This window comes from Argiope bruennichi, chromosome 9 (assembly GCF_947563725.1).
Source record: "Argiope bruennichi chromosome 9, qqArgBrue1.1, whole genome shotgun sequence".
Taxonomy (NCBI): domain Eukaryota; kingdom Metazoa; phylum Arthropoda; class Arachnida; order Araneae; family Araneidae; genus Argiope; species Argiope bruennichi.
The window spans coordinates 121785837-121809111 of NC_079159.1; the positions used below are offsets into that span (position 1 = coordinate 121785837).

General features: G+C 32.7%; 2 protein-coding genes and 1 pseudogene across 2 annotated transcripts; all 3 read left to right on the forward strand.

Moving 5' to 3' along the window:
- The first annotated feature begins 7614 nt into the window (after nt 1-7614).
- LOC129985074 (uncharacterized) lies at nt 7615-11640 on the forward strand. The gene is made up of 3 exons (XM_056094994.1): nt 7615-7908; nt 8041-10051; nt 10268-11640. Exons 1-3 carry the CDS (start codon nt 7615-7617, stop codon nt 11638-11640), a joined length of 3678 nt encoding a protein of 1225 aa, XP_055950969.1.
- Nucleotides 11641-20316: 8676 nt separating this feature from the next.
- Nucleotides 20317-20691, forward strand: LOC129985076 (uncharacterized). Its single transcript, XM_056094995.1, has one exon. The coding sequence runs from the start codon at nt 20317-20319 to the stop codon at nt 20689-20691; it is 375 nt and encodes a 124-aa protein (XP_055950970.1).
- A 169-nt stretch (nt 20692-20860) lies between these two features.
- On the forward strand, nt 20861-23060 carry LOC129985077 (uncharacterized protein K02A2.6-like; annotated as a pseudogene).
- Nucleotides 23061-23275: the final 215 nt, after the last annotated feature.

The following is a 23275-nucleotide window of genomic DNA, read 5'->3' on the forward strand; positions in this document are numbered from 1 at the left end:
CATTCATCCTTTATCTGTAAGCTACGTAGAAAAGTAGTGTTTTCAAATTTCTTATATGTTTTGTTAATTTCTAAAAAAAAATTTCCATCCTCTCAAAAATTAGAAATATTGAGCCTTTTAAAGCAATAAAAAAATTCCAGTTTCTATGTTATGCTGTATCTGTTAATTTAATTTGGATATGCCTTTATTATAATTAGAAATATATTTTTTTGTTTTTTTATTAATAAATGTATCATGTGGTGTATTTTTAGAATTACTTTCTTCTGCAACTTATTATTTTTAAAAAATGATATTCTTAGAAAAGTTTCCTGAAGTAACAAATTATTTTCTTACCGTCTTATGTGTTAAAATTGCATAATAAAATTTTAAAATCTATTTTGGTTGGAATAAAAAACTTTATTTTTCGAAGCAATATTGTTCTAATAGAAATATTTTAAGAATTGTTCTAAATGAAAACTGCTTATGTGTTATTTATTCGTATAGATAAATACGCTATAAATTTGAACCTTGCTTAGTTTTTTACGTTTTTGAATTATCTGTTCAATATGCTATTTCGGTGGTGTGACCACATTCCTATTTCACCCTCCTAGTTTATTGCATTTTTGAATATTGTGCCCACAAATAGGCTGATATAATTTTAAAGAAACAATGGTCGGATTTCTATGTAGGCAGACTAGGTAGTTGCCTAAGGCCACTAAGCTAAGAGAGGATCATAAGGAGACAGATTTTAAAACTAGATTTTTCTATTGCAAAATAATTATGTTTTTAATAAATAAAAATATGATTCATAAAATATTAGAATGATATTAATATTATTTTCAAGTTTGTCATGTCCTTATATGTTTCAATATGTTCACTTCGTTATTAAAAGTAATTATAAAACCAAACGTTTGTTTAAGCAATGCTCTGGAGTCATAATCTCTACTTACAATAAAAGAATGTCTGTATGTGTAGGTTTGCGCTGTACGACTATTTGATATGCTGATACCAAAATTGGCACATTCATGCTTCGGGGGGATAGAAATGTACCCCTCTGAGCGATGTTTTAAAAATTAATTATAATCTTAATTTATTAGAAACTAAACGAAAATTTTTCATTTTTTGACCCTAACTTTCGAAAAGTAATACAGCACAATGTGTTTTAATACATCAATTTATAATTCATTTCAATGATATCTCTTAATTTACTGTATAATTTTTCCAATTTTTAATCAATTTTCGGAATAATATTTTAAGAATATTTTTCAACAATGTAGTATATCTCACATGTACATCTCTCTATCTCTCTCTCTCTATATATATTGTTTGAAAAAATAGTTGTGATCAAGATGCTGCTGTCTTATTGGTAATAATTCAAAATAAAAAAATCAAGTTAATTCTCGCTGTAAACTAAATCTAGACAAGTGTAATTTATAACATGGGTCTGTATGAAACATAATATTTCCTAAATAAATGAATAAATACAAGAAAAAGGTTTCTGCGACTTTTAAAATATATGCATTATTTCAATAATTCTGTTTTCTTTTAGATAAAATAGTTTAATATATATAAAAGATATCGACTCTTAATAGTAGCTCAGCATCTAATTTCTAAACAGTTGATAACAGACATACGTATTAAACCAATTAACTGTTTCGACCTCTTCAGAAAATGCGCATCTAAATTGTGTTGCAAAAATTTAGCGATGATGAGTTTTTTCGTCAAGCATAGAATATATGTAATATGAAATTATGTTGTAATGAAATGACTTTTCTTTTTTCTTCAATAATCACATTTAATTTTTTACTTGAAAAAACATATTTTTTTGAATATGGATGAAAAACAAAAGAATTTATTATTTTAATTTATTGTTAGAGAATGGTACTGAGAAAAGCATGGTACAACATATAATAATCTTTTATTTATTCATTTCATTTCGATTTGGCCCCAAAATATTTTAAATATCTTGTAAAAACTCAAACGTATTCGTAAATTTCCTAAAATTGTAATTCAAACTGCATGCTGTCACTACATACTACTCCTGACAAATAATGCATCATAATGCAAAATGTTGTACATTTTCCATGACGAGTATACTCGTCAAAAACAGTTAACTGATTAATAAGTATTGTTTAAATGAAGTAAATAATTATATTTTATGTAATTTGAGAGTATAAATATTATAATAAATAACAGAAATCTAAGGTTGTTTTACAGACCCTTGGACGTACGAGTCTTATTAAATAAAATATTATTGCGATACTAATTTAAAATGTTTAACTCTTTTGTGACGAAAATCGATTTGAATTATTGAAATCTGAATATCGCTATTTTGTAAATGTAGAGATTTAATTAGTGGCCACCATTCCACTGTTATACTGAACGCATCCAATTCAATTTAGTTTATTGTAATAGATGGCACCATGGGTTCTACTAATCCAAAGGGCTAAGTCACATGACCATAAATTTTAATAAAAAAGCGAGCTGTTGACATTCGCTCGAGAGAAGGAAAGAGAGAAAGTTCTTCGTGTCTGATATCGATGTGTAGTTAATAATCTTGCGCTACTGCGGCACATAGTTTAGCTATGGGCAGACATCTTATTAGGCTTTGCCTTTGGTGCCATCTAAATATTTTACTTCTAACTTTAATGTAAATAACCTTTTTCGTCCTAATTGTTAATGTCCTTTTAATTTTGTTCACTGTAAATAAATTATTTGTTTTTCTTTAAAAGTTTCTTAATCAGTACCCTAAACACTGATCCAAATGGGATTGAATGGGCATTTTGTCCCACCCTGTCCTACAAACTTGGGGGTTCGGCCGTGACCTCCGTCCGGCCAGAATTTTGAATCATCGCTAAAGAAAGCGCGCGGCTGACCTCTCAATACTAACAATAACTATGCATTCCTATTCAAGTGGAGTCATGTCATAGAGCTGATATATAAATGAAGGGGGCTGGTCGTATGTTTCTTATCGAAACATAGTACGCAACATGAGGGACTTAGGGATAATCTAAGAGTAAGAATACCTTTTTTTGGCATACTCAAAATCTGTCGCGCAATCTGTTTCTTTCCGGCATTGGGTCCGGTCAATTTTCAATTCTTGAATTTTTTTTTTCTTTTTTTTTTCTTTTTCTTTTCTTGTTTTGAGATTATCATTCTACTAAGCAAAAACTAAGCAAATTGATTTCGAAAATAATTTTTCTTTTTCATAACATCAATAGCTGAGTTTGTTGATTTAAATCATGCTTAGTTTTTTGCTTTTTTTGCATTAATTAAAAGTGAGTATTTTTCTTCCTTAAGTAAATATTTTATTTACCTAAAAACATCTTTTAATTTTACATTACATGTTCAAATATATCTATCATTATCTCAAACATGTAAAAAAAACTTTTATAAAAATAGATTATAAAAGTGACCTAATTTTTTTTTTCTGAATATTTAAAAAAATACATCCGTATTTATAATTATTTGTCTTTCTAAAAATTAAATTAGGAGAATAAATATTTATTTTTGCATCAAAATGAAAAAGATATTAATTAAAACTGTTAAATTATTTTGAAATAATTTAGTAAGAAAAAAAGAATACTAACTCAGGACCGAACCTGTGTCCTCGCAAATGCTACGAAAGTGCCGTAACCATTACACTATTCAAGCGCTTCCTTACGGCAAACATTATTAGTATATAAGCTATATTGAAAGTGTTAAGGTAGTTATTGAGCCTTAATATTATCATGAATGAACATTCTAAATGTATACTATCATTATACGAATTCTCATCCCGAACTCAATTTTAAACTTCGTGCCTTCCTCTTGTTAATATAAGTTATAAATATTTCACTACTGGTTTATAATTCTCCCCGGTAACTTTACTTCTAAATACCGTATAAACAAAAGTAAATCATTTTTGGAATCTTAAATGTGTAACTTTAATACTAAATAATAAAGAAATTCGAAATTTTTATGAAAACGGTGATTTAAGGTATGTACATATAAGTAAGTTGTTAATAAATGTTAACATTCATAGAAAATTTTTATAGATAAAGATAGCATTTCCTTCTTTAATAATTTCTTATCTTTAGAATATCTACTCGTTACTTTTTTGGATTTTAATTAAATTTTATAAAAACATGCAATCGTAACTACTACATTTATGAAATTTTACTATATAGAATTTTCAATAAAACATACGTCTTAGTTCATTACATTAATGATTATATATCGTTAACGGTATAATAAGATTCGAATATTTATGGTAAAAAAATAACATATTGGAAATAATAAGGAAATTTATTTGCATTAAAATAAATATACAATTATTAATTGATCAATAATGTTTATATATACACTTGTATTGGCGAAAAAAAATCATGCCAAACTTGCAGCTAGGGATGACGAATATTTACACGAGCGGTTATTACGTAACCAATATCAAAAAAACACAAATACCAGTGATAAATACTTTTCAAAGCGGAGTGTGATTCAAATCCTTGATACGATCTTACTGGTGATATTTCGATTACAGGTTTTGGATCACGATAGAAAGTAATAATCGATACGATATCACTGAAATTTACCGGAGCGGCGATTTCACTGGAAAGTAACAATCGATACGATCTGACCAATGGAAGCTCTCGAATGAAACCGAAAAGGAGAAATCTGTGAATGGATTGAAAAGTGAACGAACCGGTTATTGGAATTATCGTATCATTGAATTGCATATCACTGAAATTTATCGAAGCGGTGACTTCACTGGAAAGTGCGAAGTCGCTGCTCCACTTCATGAGAGTAACCTTGACTTTCCGATATTCGCATTTAATGATGCACTATTTCATACAAATCCTTTTTAATTGCGTCATCTATTGGTTGAATATAGAACTAAAGCAAACAATTTAAAGAAATGACATATATATTTAATTCAAATTTTTCAGAAAATGGTTTACTGCAATAAAGAAATTAAATAAATAGTTTTGAAAAAAAAAATCAAATTTAAGAAGTAAGCTGAAATAGATAAATTAACTCAATCACACGTTACTTAAATTAGTAAATTAAGTATTAATTAAATTAATAAATTTTATATTTAATATTAAGTAAAACATTTTAATTAATAATATGATTGAAATAACTGATATTTGGAACAAATGTTTAAAAATAACTATAGCAAAATTATTTGTTATTCAAAAAATCGTGAATTATGCATCTCTAACTTGAACTAGAGATGCATAATCCACGATTTTTTTGAATAACAAATAATTTTGCTATTATTATTTTTAAATATTTGCTCCAAATATCTGTTATTTCAATCATATTATTAATTTAAAATTATTATTTAATATTAAATTTAAAATTTATTAATTGTAATTAATACTTAATTTACTAATTTCAGTAACGTGAGATTGAATTAATTTATCTATTTCAGCTTACTTCTTAAATTTGATTTTTTTTCAAAACTATTTATTTAATTTCTGTATTGGAGTAAACCATTTTCTGAAAAATTTGAAATAAATATAAATGTCATTTCTATAAATTGTTTACTTTAGTTCTATATTCTACCAATAGATGGCGCCAGCAGTAAATGGAATATATGCAAAGTCAAATCACAAGCAATTAAGAACGATTTGTATGAACAGGGCATCAACACATACGAATACCATTAAGACCGGTTACTCTCATGAAGTGGAGCGGCGACTTCGCACTTACCAGTGAAGTCACCGCTCCTATAAATTTCAGTGATATGCTATTCAGTGATACGATGATTCCATTAACCGGTCCGTTCACTTTTCAATCCGTTCACAGATTTCTCCTTTTGTGTTATGTTCGAGAGCTTCCATTGGACAGATCGTATCGATTGTTACTTTCCAGTGAAGTCACCGCTCCGGTAAGTTTCAGTGATATCGTATCGATTGTTAGTTTCTATTGTGGTCCAAAACCTGTAATCGAAATATCACCAGTAAGATCGTATTAAGGATTTGAATCACACCCCTCTTTGAAAAGTATTTGTCGCGTTGATTCTCTATATCTATTAATATTGTCTATGTTTCAACTTTTGTTTTGTTCCGAATGGCAACGGTGTTAAAAAAGATATATATGTAGTTTGGAATTCATTAAAAGAGGTTGTGTTTACTTTTGAGAATGGCTTTGAGTTTTATATTTACGCCATAAACAAATGCCCTTTCATCCAAGAAATCGAAAGCAGAGTCTTTATTGAAAGTATCTGAATAAGAATATTATCTGATTCGATGTCAAACCGTGACATCTGGCTTCCGCGACATTACTCGGTTGCTTTTTAAGAGTAAGTACGAAACATTTCAGCATTTATTTCATTATGGAAACTGTTTTGAAAGATAGGAAGCAACTGAGAAGACTGTTTACTATAGCATGCAATTCCTTTGACAAGGCAGAAAATCAACTGAGTTGTGCCGATAAAATCAATAAATTAAAGCTAATTGAGGAGAAAGCTTTATTAATGATGGCATGTGAAGAAAAATTTAAACAGTTGTTGTATTCCGAGGTGACTTCCGATACTGAAATCGAGAGAGAAGTAGATGAGTCGGAAACTTACATTGATCGCTGGAGATCTTTAAAACAAAAGTTAGAATCATTTGTGATTGAACAGTTATCCTCTAAAAATGAAAGTTTTAATATTGGTACGAATACCTTATTAAATTATCCAAAAATAAAATTACCTACTTTTGACGGTAATGTACGCAATTGGTTATATTTTTGGGGACAGTTTCAAAAAATTGATGAGGACATTAATATCGATTCTCACGATAAATTTTCATATCTATCTCAAGCAATGGAACGAGGTAGTCCTGCCGAAGAATTAATTAAGAGTTTTCCTCCAGGTGGTAATAGCTATGAAAAAGCTCTAAAACAATTAAAATTGCGTTTTGGCAGAGAAGAATTATTAATTCAAGTATACGTTAGAGATTTACTAGCATTAGTTCTTCAAAAACAGAACTGTTCAAAAAATTCATTAAGAAAGTTGTTTGATCAACTCGAGAGTTAACTACGTTCACTTGAACTATTAGGAGTTACTAGGGAGAAGTATACTGCTATGTTATTTCCTCTAGTTGAGTCATCGCTACCCGAAGAAACTTTGATTGCTTGGGAGCGTTATAGATCGGCTCATCGTAGAGTTCGCGAAACGAACACGAATGATTCCGATCAAAATTCAACTTAAATAGAAAAAAGTGATTTAGAATTTATTTTAGAATTTTTACAAGATGAGGTTGAATCAGAAGAACGCATTCTTCTTGCTTCTAGAAGTTTCAACGCTTCTAAACCGAAAGCGGAAGTGAAATATAATAAATTTTCTGGTGATAAAAAAATGAGTGAAAATAAAACTAGGAATGTAAAGTTTTATGAGGCACCTAGTGCAACTGATCTTTTGACTTCGTCGCAAGTGTCAAAACAGTGCATATTTTGTTCTAATGCACACTATTCTGGAGATCACTATTCACACTATTCTGTTTTAAAGTAAGGAAAATGCCCTTGAAGCAAAGAGAGGCAATTGTTCAACAATCTCATAATTGTTTTTTATGCTTAAAAACTGGACATTCTGTCAGAGATTGTAATGTCAGAGCTAGTTGCTTGTGTTGTGGCAAAAAACACCACATTCTTCTGTGTAGAAAAATGAATCCGATACCTGAGTCTAAAGACAAAGAATCGCTTGAAGTTGATAAGAGAACTGATAGTAGTTCTAAAAGGGATCAAGCTCTTTCCAACTTGTCTACCAATCCAAACGTAGTCCTGCAGACATTCAAAGTTGTAATTAGAGGCAACGGGAAAAAACGCGCAGCAAGAGCTATTATCGATACTGGTTCACAGAGGTCATATTTACTACGAGCTACAGCTGAAGAAATGAGCTATGAGCCTACCAGCTGTGAATATTTGCAGCACTCCCAATTTGGTGGCAAGCATATTGGGGTATGTAAACATGATGTATATACTTTGTATTTATCGAGTGTACATGAGAATTATAATTGTAATTTTAAAGTTCTTAATCAACAAATTATTTGTAAAACTGTGCCACCTACTGTGAATGAGTTTTGCGTGAAGGAGTTAGCTGCTTATAATGTAAATATTGTGGATAATTGTGAAGATCCTATTGAAATCCTTATCGGAGCTGATGTAGCTGGGAAGCTCATGACAGGAGGTTATCGTGAAATGTCTTGTGAACTCGTAGCGATTGAAACAAAACTTGGGTGGTCTGTAATGGGACGAATAACTGAGACTGCGAGAAGTGAATGTTCATCTTTATTAGTTAAGTCCATGTTATCTACAGCAGAGACAATAACAGACTTATGGTTCTTGGATACTCTTGGCATAACTGACCCATCTGTGAAGAAAAGCCAGATCGAGTTACAAGAAGCTGCTCGAATGCATTTTCTAAATACAGTTCATTTGGTAGATGATCGTTTTGAAGTAGATTTGCCTTGGTTGGAAGATCATCCACCACTCCCAGATTATTTTGATTTAGCAAAGGGAAGACTGAACAAGACTGTTAAACATCTTAAAACCGAGTCTAATTATGAAGCTTATGGGAATGTTTTTAGGGAATGGCTTGAGGAGGGAGTAATTGAGGAAGTTGCCAAAAATGATCAGGCTTCAGTACATTATCTGCCCCATCGAGCAGTTATCAAGGAGAATGGCTCTACAAAAATCCGGCCTGTCTTTGACGCTTCGGCCAAGGCAAAGGGATTTCCTAGTCTTAATGATTGTCTTGAGAAGGGGCCGAATCTAATAGAGCAGATTCCGAGTATTTTAACCCGATTTCGAAAAGAGAAGATCGGTGTTATTACTGACATCCGAAAAGCCTTTCTACAAATAGGTGTTTCACCCACGGACAGAGATTACTTGAGGTTTTTGTGGATTGGTAATGATGGTCAGCTGAAAGAGTACAGACATTGCCGTGTAGTTTTTGGTGTGTCGAGTAGCCCTTTTCTTCTAAATTCTACTATTCAGCTTCATTTACAAACTGTTTTGGAAAAAACAGGAACTGGAGAATCTTCGTATCCAAAAGATGTCATTCAGAAACTTGCGCATAGTTTTTATGTCGACAATTGTGTTAGTTGCGTTAAAAATGAAAAAGAACTACATCGTTTTATTAACGTTTCGACTGAGGTAATGGCCGAGAAAAAATTCGAGCTTAGAGGGTGGGAGTTCAGTGATGTCAATGCTGATACTTCTGCCGATACAAATGTGCTCGGCCTGGTATGGAATAAAAAATCTGACACTCTACGAATTAATACTGCAAGTGTAAAAGAATTATGCTTTGAAAAGGTAACTAAGCGATTAATCTTATCTACAGCTCATAGATTGTTCGATCCTCTTGGTATATGTTGTCCTGTCATCCTAATTCCTAAATTATTGCTTCAAGAAACGTGGAAGCAGAAAATAACATGGGATGAAGAAGTTGATAAAATTACAAAAAATACATTTTTAAAATGGCTAAAAGATATTGACTGTTTAGAGAAAATCCGTTTTCCAAGATATTTTGGTTCAGAGATTGCAAGTGGAAATATTTCAGTACATATTTTCTGTGATGCTAGTAAGCATGCTTATGCTGTCGCTGCTTTCATCCGAATACAGACTTGTGATTCAGTTAAAGTACAACTTATACAAGCCAGGAGTAGAGTTTCACCAACAGGAAAGGAAGGGATTACTATCTCTAGACTTGAGTTACTTGCAGCTACTGTCTCAGCAAGACTTTCAACTTCTATTTTGTCAGAGATACAGAGTGAAGAAGTTTACTTCTGGACTGATTCTTCGACTGTCTTGACATGGATTATGAGAGAAGAAGCCTGGAATGTCTTTGTCCAGAATAGAGTGAAGGAAATTAGAGCATTAACAAATAAAAGTTCTTGGAGACATATCCCTGGTTCCATGAATCCTGCTGATCTCCCGAGTAGAGGTTGTACAGCTCAAACTTTATTGAAATCTAACTGGTGGTTAGGACCAAGTTGGCTTTACTTGCCTGAAGAGGATTGGCCAAAAGGAAATCTAAGCTTAAATGAAAACGAGATTGTTCGGGAAAAGAAAAAGACCATAGTTTCATCTGTGACAAGAAGTTTGATTTCTACAAGTTTTGTTCCTAAGGAAGACTGGTATTACAAATATTTTTCGAAATACCAGAAAATAGTTCATCTAATTGCCTGGATTCTACGGTTTACCTTTAATTGTCGAGCTGAAAAAATGAAGAAAAGACATGGAGACCTTGATTTTGATGAAATTTTTGAAGCCGAGAAATTATTAATCAAAATGGTTCAAGAGGATTGCTTTGTAGACGAGAGAGATAATAAATTAAAAACTTTAGGAGTATTTAAGGATCAGAGTGGAATCCTCAGACTGAAAACGAAACTTACCTTTCGACAGGATTCAGAAGAGTTTAAAACTCCAGCTATTCTTCCGTCCGATCATGAGGTGGTCAAGAGATTAATAAGATATTATCACGAGAAAAATGCACATGCTGGTACCCAAATTTTAATAAATATTCTTCGAGAGAGATTTTGGCTTCTTAATGCTCGAAAAACGGTGAGATCTCTGATTAATAAGTGCACCGTATGTAGAAGATTTTCTGCAAAAAGCGTGCAAGTTTGCACAGCAACCCCTCCAAACGACAGACTCCGAGAAGCGGCTGTGTTTGAAATTTGTGGCATTTATTTTGCTGGTCCAGTGATCTTAAAAGGTAACACCAAATCCTGGATTTGCTTATTCACCTGCGCCGTATACAGGGCAGTGCATCTAGAATTGGTTGAGTCCATGTCTACTGAGAGTTTTTTACTAGCCCTTAGAAGATTTATATCCCGCAGAGGAAGAAGTAAAATAATTTACTGTAACAACGGAACTGATTTTGTAGGAGCTTCAAATGCGCTACGAGATCTAAACTGGAAGCAGATTATTGATGATACATCTATATCACCAATTCAATGGAAGTTTAATCCACCAACTGCCTCATGGTGGGTAGGTTGGTGGGAGAGATTAATAGGTATTCTCAAGAGTTTACTGAGGCGAGTACTAGGAAGAGCTTCTTTAACTTCTGAAGAAATGATCACCATTCTCTGCGACTGTGAAGCAGTGATCAACTCCCGTCCATTGACCTATGTTACTGAAAATGATGTTACTTTGATGCCTTTAAGTCCATCTCTATTTCTTCAAGACATTCAAACAAGTGGTGTTCCTGATCTTGATGATATTGGACACAGAAGTCTGAATAAACGAGTCAAATACAGAGAAAACTTACAAAAGGATCTGCGAAAAAGATTCAGATCCGAATATCTAGGAGCACTTATTCAAAAATCGGATAAGACAAGATCAGTGAAAGTGAATATCGGTGATGTTGTATTGATAGGAAGTGACAACACCAAGCGACTGAATTGGCCACTGGGAAAAATAATAGAGATTATTCCAGGTCAAGATGGAGTAACAAGACTTGTGAGACTTAAAACGGCAAATGGAGAATTACTAAGACCAACTCAGAGACTGTATCCACTAGAAGTCTCTAATGATGATCTTATTGTTGAGAACTTTTCAACTAAGAAGTTGGAAACTTGTAAAGAGTCTGGCTCTAACAATGTGTGTGATGTAAGCTTTGAGCCACAGTTTCAAAAGACTAGAACAGGTCGTACGGTCAAAATACCTAAAAGACTGGACTTGTGAACAATTTTAATTTTGTTAATTTTATATATCTTTCTTGTAACTATGTGTAAGTTAAAGTTTTAATGTAAAATGTTAACTTAGGTGGGAGGATGTCGCGTTGATTCTCTATATCTATTAATATTGTCTATGTTTCAACTTTTGTTTTGTTCCGAATGGCAACGGTGTTAAAAAAGATATATATGTAGTTTGGAATTCATTAAAAGAGGTTGTGTTTACTTTTGAGAATGGCATTGAGTTTTATATATACGCCATAAACAAATGCCCTTTCAGCCAAGAAATCGAAAGCAGAGTCTTTAATGAAAGTATCTGAATAAGAATATTATCTGATTCGATGTCAAACCATGACAGTATTGATCACTTGTATTTGTGACTTTTTGATATTGGTTACTTAATAACCGCTCTTAAAATATTCGTCATCCTTAACTTGAACCCTTATTCTGTCGATCTGTAAACTATAGCAGTGATTACTTGGCGATTAGTTCGGCTTTGGCAATTCGAACCCGAATTTTTCAGGATTGTCTAGAGATCCACGATTTTTTGAATAACAAATAATTTTACTATTGCTATTTTTAAACATTTGTTCCAAATATCTGTTATTTCAATCATATTATTAATTAAAAATTATTAATTAGTATTTAATATAAAATTTATTAGTTGCAATTAATACTTAATTTACTATTTTAAGTAACGTGTGATTCAATTAATTTATCTATTTAAGCTTACTTTTTAATTTTGGTTTTTTTTTCAAAAATATTTATTTAATTTATTTGTTGGAAATTTTCTTTTATTTATTTAAAAGAAAATTATTTTAATTTATTTGTTGAAAACTTTTCAGAAAGCATTTTCTGAAAAGGTGAATTAAAAAAAAAAGTCATTTCTTTAAAATGTTCACTTTAGTTCTATATTCTGCCAATAGATGGCACCTGCAGACTGAACCATCAGAAAGTCAGGTCAGAAGCAATTAGAAATTATCTTTATTGGATAGCCAGCCCATTGTCAAATGTGAATATCGGAAAATCAAGCGAAGCGGTTATTTTTAAACGGAGTGATTATCTAAACGGAGTGGTGACTTCACATTTATGAACACTTTCCTGTGATAGTCCCACTTTCAGTGATTTGATTCAATGATATGATAATTCCAAGAATAGCCAGTCCGTTCACTTTTCAACGTATTCACAAATTTCTGCTTTTTTCCTTTATTGGTTATCTTTATTGGAATTGGTAATCGTTTTACAGTTATTTCATATAACACTGCATAAAACTTAAGTAGAAAAACACGTTTATAATTTTTGCTTTGATAAAGGTGTAGTTGTTACAAATTAAATGTGCCCTATCCTTTGAATTTTTTTTTAATGTTTAAAATTATGAAAACGTTTTGAATTATAAAATTATTTCTCGAAATTGGTGAGAAAGATTTAATTTTTGAAACAAAAAAATATGTATATATTTGTATAATTTTTATATGGGTGAATTTATGTTCTGCTATTAAAATATTTGTATCTGTTTTTTGTATTTTTGGTGTGTATGAAAACGTTTTTTGTGTATGAAACGTGTGTGTGTGCACTTTTTAAAATAAGTAGAACTGATTTTATTTTATAGTATCCAAAACATAGTATTGTTAGAATATTTTATAACCATTAATGAATTAAAGTTTTAATTATTTACTCTGAATTTTTATTATACCACATTTCTTCATAGTATTCAGCAAAATGTTGAGAATACTACGTTTGTTTCTCCATAAAAATAAGACTTTTATTACCGTATTAAAATTTTGCAATGTTTTTTCATTAATAGTCTTAATCTACTTCTTTATTCTGCAAGTTTACTGTAGAAGGACTTAAGGTTTGAATTTTTTCACCCTTTTTCTATGGTTTGAATTTACTGCTGCATTGTCATTAAATGAATGTATATATTTTTTGTGTACATAAAAATAAAGAAGAAACTAATTTGATTTTACAATAAAATAATAACTAAGAATGAATATTATAGGATGTACAACTGCTTTAAAATCCAAACTATAACAAATGGCATTATACAATAAGTAACAAATTTAATAATATTATTAATATCACGACTTGGAATAAAGTTTTAAGCAAATAAAATATCCCTAGTGCCTATCCAAATTTCATGTTCGGTCATTTAAGCACATTATTTTAAGAATGCTTTATTAACTTTCTTTTTTGCATAAAGAAATCCTACCGTCTCCAGCGATCTTGCGTTTTATTTTTATTTTTTTACATTAAGTCAGCTAAATTATATTAAAAAATTATTTTAAATTTAAATCCACAATAATCGCAATCAAGATGAGTGAATCAAATATATTTACCAGAAGTTTTCAAAAGAGATTATTAGAAAATTATAAATTTAAAAGTTGGGGAACAATAAAATAAAACAACTCTGATTAAATTTTTTATTTAAAACAAAAACTTGAAAAGATGTAAGAAGACGAAAACAAAATAAAACTGCAAATATTAGATAGAGTGATGAAGAAAAAACATATTCAAGTCTCCACATGTGTTTAGTAATTGCCTATTTAAATAAAATATATTGATCCTCTTTCTTCAGACAGTGTTTTTTCCCAGAAGTCGAGTCATAAAAGCTGGTAAAAGGCCGAGTAAATTCGGGAAGAGGGTGAATAAAGAACAGACCTCCCAAGTACAAAACTTCTGCTGATTTTCCGTAAACCTTTTACTCACGCACCGATTTCAATCAGTAAGCATTTTGAACGCGTTGTTTCATATTTAACACACTTCGAAAAACAGAGGGTAAAGTATCTGGATGAAATTTCATTTGAAATACTACTTGTCCAATGCTTTCACGTTTTAAATCTTATAGGAAAAACTGAAGCAAATTGATTTAAAGTATTTTTTTCTATGTCATTTAAGAAGGCATCCATTCTTCAAAAATGAAATTCATGTAATTTAAATATTAATATCGGTTCTTCTGCAAAACAATCTCGCATGCAAACAATTTAGTGCGGAAATGTGTGTATGTGTGTGTAATTTAAGAAAACTAAAAATTACATACACATACATGCGTGCACAAATAAAAGGATTGTCATATTTAAATTAACATTTTTGATTCAGATTATAATATATATGTGTGTGTGTGTGTGTGTGTACTTTTTTAATTTTTCGGAAACCTTTGAAATTTTTGCACTAAATCTCTGAACTTTATCAAAATGCTCCCAATGAATAACAAATTCTCAGAATGAAATAGCTTTATCTACAATAGTTAAAGACTTGATAATAATGAAATCTAGAATCTATAATGGTTAAAGAATTGACTTGGGACCAAACAAAATCGATTACCTTTATTTTTTTTTTAGAGTAGCAGTATGCATTATTATTAATTTCATGTTGAGAAGACATTAGCCAATTTTCAGGTGACAACCCCCCCCCCTCTCTATTTTTTAGAAACGCAATTCTCAGTAAAAAATATTCAGAAAATTTGATATTTGGCTCAGTAATTATGTTTTAGGTGTACAGTTTTTTAAATTGATTCGAAATTGTCCCATTTTAAATCATTACATTATAAATTTTATTTGCGTCATGAAATATTTTTAAGGCATTTTTATCAACTTTAAGCTTAGAATGTAACATTTTAAAGCCTTCCATTCCCACAAAATAATTTCCGAATATCTTATGAATCTATCTTATCTTAAAAGAATTTCAAAGCCATTGTTTTGTTTTTAATCTCTCAAAATTTTTATTAATTAATATACAAAACCTAATGCTACTTTTTTTCCGTGCGTTGTTATATAAAAGAAATTTAATTCTTTTTTTCTTCATTTCAGATTTATTTTGAATTTCTTTATGAATATTACGAAGTAATAGAAATAATTCTTATGCTTAAAAATTCATATCTCTGCTTAAACTTATAAACGAAATCAAACATGATAAAACGCGTAAATTTTATTGAAACAGTAGAGCCTTTACATAAATCATTGGTCTGAGGCGATTTCAGGTTTTTAACAGATGTTCTCTGTGAGATTCCAAGTCTTTTGAATGTGATTTATTAGCAATGCCGTTTCGTACTAATTCAATCGGAACTCAGAAGGATTGAATCATCACGATTGAACTCGTTGGAAAACATTTAGCCAATCAGATAAAACATTTGCCAGTAATAAATAAATAACTCGATATTTATGCTTTTTATGATAGACATCAGGAATGAATTTATTTGTGCTTAAGATATAAAAAAGTTTTTTGGCTTTTTTTAGTAAAAATTCCTTTTTTTATTAATTTTTTTATTAATAAGTTATTAACGCTGACTAAATTGGATATTAGAGGAGTAACAATAATTAAACTGATATTCTTTTTCTGTTGTTACATTAAATTAAATTATTGATTTATTATTTTTGTTTGAATAGATTTCAATTTTTAATAATCTGCATAGGAACAATAAATATAGATAATATTAACGTATTTAACTCATCGAATTTTTTAAAGTTTTCTTAACACTATACAAGAACCAAATCTGGGAAATACTTAATTATTTAACTTATATATTAAATTAGGGTAATTTTATTTGCTATGCGAAAAATATAAGAGTATCATAGGTTCAGCTAGATTTTTACACTCTTAATCAAAAGGATAAGTCATAGATAGTGTCATTTTTACAAATGCCACTATAAAATAATTGAATCGGGAAGAAAAATTCCGCGCAGATAGTTTTTTTTTAAAATTATGTAGATGCACTTTCATGGAAATCTCAATTGGATTACCTTATTAAAGGGTAAAATACACAAAAATAAGAGGAGACTTTTATAAATCACAATCTTTAAAAGCTTTAAAATTATACTAATCACATTAACGAAATAATGCATTAATTTTACTGTTATATTTTTTTAATTCCTAAAAGTATATAGTATTGCGAGACACAAACACCGCATTTAGCTATGTCGTACACGATATCGATTTTTTAAACGTTTTCTATGAAACAGGGTTAAATATTTTCCAATAGACATTTTAAAAAATTGCAGAATTCATTTTTAAATATAAGAATGTTAATTTGAAGGTATTTTAGTTTGATAGTAAATATTTTATAATTAATGGAATGTTATGATTTTTTAATATAGTTTAAGTGCGTTTCTTTTATTAAAACTTTCTCTGAAAAATAAAATACAATTTCAATAAAAATTGTAGACAATACAATCTAGAATATACATGACTGACAATCGAAAGATTGGTTGCAACTCTTTTTTCCAACACTTTTTCTCCCTTTACTTTCAGAAATTTCGATTCGATTTTTTTAAATCTTTAGTTTAAATTCATTACTGGTATTTTCTTGAAATGACTTTTTTTGCAAATTTATAAGATTATATTTTCGAGTCTAATAATTTCAGTTCTCTTTTATACACCTCTAGAACACTTTATAGAAGGGGAGGGAGATAGAAGAAATGTTATGTTAAATTGGTAATTATTTAACTTCATTTAGATTAAAAATATTTTAAAGAAAATCAGTATATTGAAAAAAGAATAAATATTTTTAATGTAATCATTATAATTTTTCCCGTTAAATTCCGAAATCCACGAAATTTTAATAAATGAAGCATCTTTTCTGTGCCAACCATAATATTGATGATATATAAACAAAAGTATTTACATATACGTGATGCTAGCATTTAGTATTTCTGTTATGTATTAAAAAAATATTTATATTTGGATGAATTTCTGTACATTACCCAAGATTTTTTTAAAAATCCATGGAAAGAAATTTATCATTAGTAATTTATTTAAAATATTCCTTTTATTTTTAAAAGAGCTTAAAATAAGCTATAAATCTGTTTTTAAAAACTTGGGTAATCATTCAAAGCAACGGAATTCTCATGCTAATCAGGCACAAAAAATTTAACTATGCAAATATCAATTCGTTTCAATCCTGGAAAAATAATAATTATGGTGTTCATATCCATTTAAGGATATCACATATGAAATTTGTTTGGAGCATTGAATATCAGCAGAAACTTGTTTTAAAAACAAACAAATATTTTTTTGTGGGGACTTGAGTGATAAAGAAATCTTATTTTCGTGCAATGAGACAAGCAGCGCATTGCTTCCAGCAATAGGACCTGACTGTTTGTGAAATGGGAAACTCTCTACATGTGATCACTCACAAATAATTGTGGCCGCTCGCCATAACTATTTGTGGGAGGTCTGTTCCAAGAATGGGAATCAATGTATAAGGGACTGTCCCTATGCACGATTGAATTCTTGTTTGAGAGCTTCCATTGGACAGATGGTATCGATTGTTACTTTCTATCGTGATCCAAGACCTGCAATCGAACCAGTAATATCACCAGTAAGATCGTACCTAGGATTTGAATCACACCCTTCTTTGGGATGACGAATATTTTACTAGCGATTATTACGTAACCAATATCATAAAATCATAAATACCAGTGATCAATACTTTTCAAAGAGGGGTGTGATTCAAATTCTTTATTAGATCTTACTGATGATATTTCGATTACAGGTTTTAGATCATGATAGAAAAAAACAATCGTTACGATCTGTCCAATGCAAGCTCTCGAACAAAGCAGAAAAGGAGAAATCTGTGAATGGGTTGAAAAGTGAACGGACCGGTTATTGGAATTATCGTAGCATTGAATTGCATATCACTGAAATTTATCGGAGCGGTGACTTCATTGAAAAGTGTGAAGTTGCAGTTCCACTTCATGAGAGTGACCTTGGCCTTCCGTTATTCGCATTTGACGATGCACTATTACATACAAATCATTTTAATTGTTTGTAACATGACTGATTGCATATTGTTACAAATATGAAATGTTGTTTCCCAGCAATACTGATCGTATGGTTGCGAAGAGACGTTCACATTCTATCTGGACGCCAAAGGGAAAAGCAGGAATTCGACCCCCGGCCTCGGCGACAAAAATTGGCATCACGAATCTTCAAGTAAAACTAGTTTCGTCGAGAAGTTTCCAGAATAGGACCGGAATATTGGTAAACTCTCTATGTGACGTCACATCCAGTCTTCAAGGTATAAATAGACAGAGCCGCTGATCGTCGGGGAGTTAGTCTTTCGGAGTAAAAGCGATTATCTTGATTGCTTTGCAAACTGAGTGATTTTGTTCGGACTGCGTCTGTTTAAAATTGTGTATTACTGTTTATTTTGTGCTGCAAATTTGTGCAAGTACGATTTTTGTTGTCATCTGTGCTTCCTGTTTTATTACTTTTAAAGAATAAATTACTATTTTTCTAGTATCCCGCTTGTCGGACTGTTCACCTATACACACCGGACAATTTTCGTAACATTTGGTGTCAGAAGTAGGGTTTATCTATTGTGTATGGGGAAAACGAGATGGCTGATAGCGGTAATGGTGAGTTACTGGCTCTGTTGGCTGAGATGAAGAAATCTGTGGAAGCTGCACAAGAGGAGATGAAGAAAAGACAAGATGAGATGAAGCAAGGACAAGAAAGAATGGAGCAGGAGATGCGATCCGGACAAGAGAGAATGGAGGAGATGAAAGCCGGATTGGAGAAAGAGATGCGTTCCGGTCAAGAAAGAATGGAGCAGATGACAGCCGGATTGGAGAAGAAATTGAAATCTGGACAGGAAGAAATGAAGAAGGAGATTAGAGAACACGTCGAGGTGCAAGTCGAAGGGATGAAGGAACATGTTAACGAATGCACTGGAAAAACTGAAGGAGAAAGTCCAAAGTGTGAAAAAGGAAATCGGAGATGTAAGAAGAGGTAGACAATATTCAAGGAAAGATTAGTGTCCTGGAGAAGAGACTTTGTGATCTTGAGAAAAGACCAATCAATTCTCTGCCAAGTTCAGAAGTCATGTATTCTAGACCGATAGTCAAACCCTTGACATTTGATGGGCAGACGTCCTGGTCTGTTTTTAAGACTCAATTTGACGTAGTGAGCTCTTCAAACGGATGGACGGATCGTGTGAAAGCTATTCAACTTGGGGCATCTCTCCGAGGGTCTGCGGCAGAGGTTCCTCAAGGAATTCCAGCAGGAAATTTGACGGACTTAATGACTATAGAAAGAGCCTTAGAATCCCGATTTGGAGACAGTCACCTTACACAATTTTATAGGACTGAACTGAAGACAAGAGGCAGAAGCTGGGTGAAAGCCTGCAAGTATTAGCCGCCGATGTGGAGCGACTAATGAGCCTAACCTATGCCGAGTGCCCTCTGGACATTCGTGAAAGTTTAGCAGCTCAGTACTTCCTCGACGCCATCAGAGACGAAGACACGCAACACTCAATGAGGTTGATGGATGCCAAAGACTTGAAATCCGCTCTGGCATATAGTATGAAATATGAAGCGGCAAGAACTGTTTCCAAGACCTCCAAGCATGTCAGATCTATAGAGGTGGAGGAAGATTCCGAAAAGAAAGAGGATAAATTTGAATCTCTATTCAACAGGTTGGAAAAATTATTGAATAACTGTATCACTGAAAAGAAGAATGTCACTCGACGGAACCCAAATGTGACTTGCTGGCAGTGCAATAGAAAACGGCACTTACAGAGGGATTGCCAAGCGATTAAGCCAAACCAGGAAAACTAAGAAAAGGCCGTCTTGTGGGGAGAAGGCTGCCTTTTCTGAATAACGCCCCTGTAGAAGGACTGAAAATTTCCTCACTGAGCGGAAAGAAAAATGGACTCTACTTGGAAGCATCGATTTGCGGTATTCCATGTTTGATGTTAGTGGATACAGGTGCAAACGTAACTCTTTTAAGAACCGACTTAGGACATAAATTGAATCAACAATTTATCTATACGGCTCCTAACATCTCTTTAACGACAGCTACTGGTGAGAAAGCTAACATACACGGAAAGTTGGATTCATGGATTGAATGTGGTTCCAGACGATTGCAACACAAAGTTTACGTGGCTGACATCACCGATCCATGCATACTTGGTCTGGATTTTCTTCGAGAATTCAACTTTACGGTAGACCTGGAAAGTAATGAGATACGGACAGGAGGGGAGGAAATTCCTTTGTTTTCGGCCAATGTAGAATTTCCAAAGTTGTGCTCCGTATTTGCAAAAGACTGTAATAACAGCAAGATCTGAATGCCTCAATCGGGGAGTTACTAAAGTTTCCGAACAATTCAGGTATGTCGTAACGAATTCTCCTAACCAAATCTCTGAAAAAGCTGCCCTTGTTGCGGCCACACTTGTCGATTTAAAAAAGGTAACCATTCCAGTTCGAGTTCTGAATGTAGACAATAAACCCAAGACCATGGACAAAGGAGCTGTCATTGCGTCATATGAACCAGTGGTTGATATTGTTACTCGTCCTCAAGAATTTTCTGGAAAACAACCTATTCAATCGATCTTGGAGAATATTGAAGGACTTAACGAAGATCAGCGAATACCTTTACAAAAATTGCTTCAAGAATTTCAGCACTTGTTTTCCACATGTGACGCTGATGTCGGCCGTTGTAGTGTGACCCAGCATAAAATATATACGGGAGATCATCCTCCAATAAAACAATATCCAAGACGTTTGCATCTTGCAAGGAAGGAAGAAGCTGAGCGGCTAATTAAAGAAATGGTTGACAGTGGAATTATCGAGGAATCGTCTGGAACCTGGGCTTCACCTATTGTCCTTGTTAAGAACAAAGACGGATCAACACGGTTTTGTGTTGATTATAGAAAACTTAACGAGATTACGAAAAAGGACAGCTATCCTTTGCCTCGAATAGACGGCACCCTAGATCTTTGAATGGAAGCCAATGGTTTTCGACATTAGATTTGAAAAGTGGATATTGGCAGGTGGGAATCCAACCTGAAGACAAAGAAAAGACAGCCTTCACCACCGGACAAGGACTTTGGCAATTTAAGGTAATGCCCTTTGGACTTTGTAATGCACCTGCGACATTTGAAAGATTGATGGAGACCGTGTTACGTGGACTTCCATCTGAAGCCTGCTTAGTGTATTTAGATGATATTATAATAGTAGGAAAAACAATCGAAGAACATTGGAGTAATATTAGTAAAGTATTTCAGAGATTGCAGAAAGCCAACCTTAAACTAAGCTCTAAGAAATGCAAATTCTTTCGAAAGGAAGTTTCTTACCTTGGACACGTTATTTCCTCCGAAGGAGTGAAAACCGACCCAAGAAAATTAAAGCAGTGGCTGATTGGCCTCGTCCAGAGACAGTACACGAGCTTCGAAGTTTTCTTGGACTGTGCACCTATTATCGTCGATTTGTAAGAAATTTCTCCACAATGGCTAGACCTATTCATAAATTAACGGAAGCAAAATCTAACTTTAATTGGACAGAAGATTGCCAGAAATATTTCAATAGTTTAAAGTAGGCACTGACAACTTCACCTGTTGTACCCTACTTCCGGACTGACGAAAATTTTATTCTGTATACGGATACCAGTAATGAAGGAATAGAAGCTGTGCTATCCCAGAAAATTGGGAATTAAGAGTTTGTCATCGCTTACTTTAGTAAGAGTTTGGGTAAGCCGGAAAGGAATTACTGTGTCACCCGTAAAGAACTGTTAGCCATTGTTAAATCTATAGAGCATTTTTATCCTTACCTCTAGGGACGGAAATTTCTTTTGAGGACTGATCACTCTTATTTGAGATGGCTTTTAAATTTTAGGGAGCATGAAGGCCAGGTAGCTCGTTGGATTCAGCGGCTTCCAGAATATGACTTCGAAATCCAACATCGCAAAGGAACTTCTCACGGTAATGCAGATGCCCTCTCCCGTAGACCCTGTAAAGTGAGCTGCAAACATTGTGTGAATGCCGAGAAAAAGTTTGGATTGGAAACGGATATTTCCGTGAGAGTTCTAACAACTACAGCTTCTGATTCTTGGTCTTCAAGTGATATCCAAAAGGCTCAACCAGACATTAAGTTAATTCTGGAGAAGAAATTAAATTCGGCCGATCAACCATATTGGCAGGAAATCGCTCCGGCGAGTCCTACAGCAAAACGGTATTGGGCTCTTTGGGACTCCTTACATCTTAAGGACGGCGTTCTATACCGTAAGTGGGATAGTGATGATGGAAGCTCTTGGCGATGGCAGCTTATTCTCCCGAAAAGCCTTATTCCAGAAGTTCTATGTGAGATTCATAACAGCGCAAGTGGAGGTCGTTTTGGTGTCATGAAAACGTTAAGTAAAACTAGAGAGCGATTTTATTGGGATCGACTTCGAGCTAACGTTGAGAAATGGTGCAGAGAATGCCACGCTTGTGGAGCCAGAAAAGGACCCAAAACAAGAACTAAAGGTCACTTGCAACGTTACAATGTAGGTGCTCCGTTCGAAAGAATGGCTTTGGACATATTAGGGCCTTTTCCTGTGACGGCGAATGACAATCTATACGTTCTAGTATTAATGGACTATTTCATGAAGTGGCCAGTGGCGATCCCCATTCCAGATCAAGGAGCCTCGACCGTAGCTGAGGAACTCGTTTCGCATTAGGGCGTGCCTATGATATTACATTCAGATCAAGGTACAAATTTTAACTCTGCGCTCTTTACCGAGCTTTGCAAACGCTTGGGAATTCTGAAAACTCGTACTTCAGCGCTACATCCAGAGTCCGATGGCATGGTCGAGAGGTTTAACCGAACGATTTTAAACCATTTGTCTTTATTCGTTTAGAGGAATCAAATTAATTGGAATATGCATTTGCCACT

Excerpts from the sequence above, each read along its gene's own strand:
- LOC129985076 (XM_056094995.1), top strand. The coding sequence starts at position 20,317 with ATGTTAGTGGATACAGGTGCAAACGTAACTCTTTTAAGAACCGACTTA.
- LOC129985074 (XM_056094994.1), top strand. The coding sequence starts at position 7,615 with ATGAATCCGATACCTGAGTCTAAAGACAAAGAATCGCTTGAAGTTGAT. Across the intron at positions 7,909-8,040 it reads TTGGTGGCAAGCATATTGGG|GAGTTAGCTGCTTATAATGT; the intron begins GTATGTAAACAT and ends TTTTGCGTGAAG. Across the intron at positions 10,052-10,267 it reads AGTTTCATCTGTGACAAGAA|ACGAGAGAGATAATAAATTA; the intron begins GTTTGATTTCTA and ends ATTGCTTTGTAG.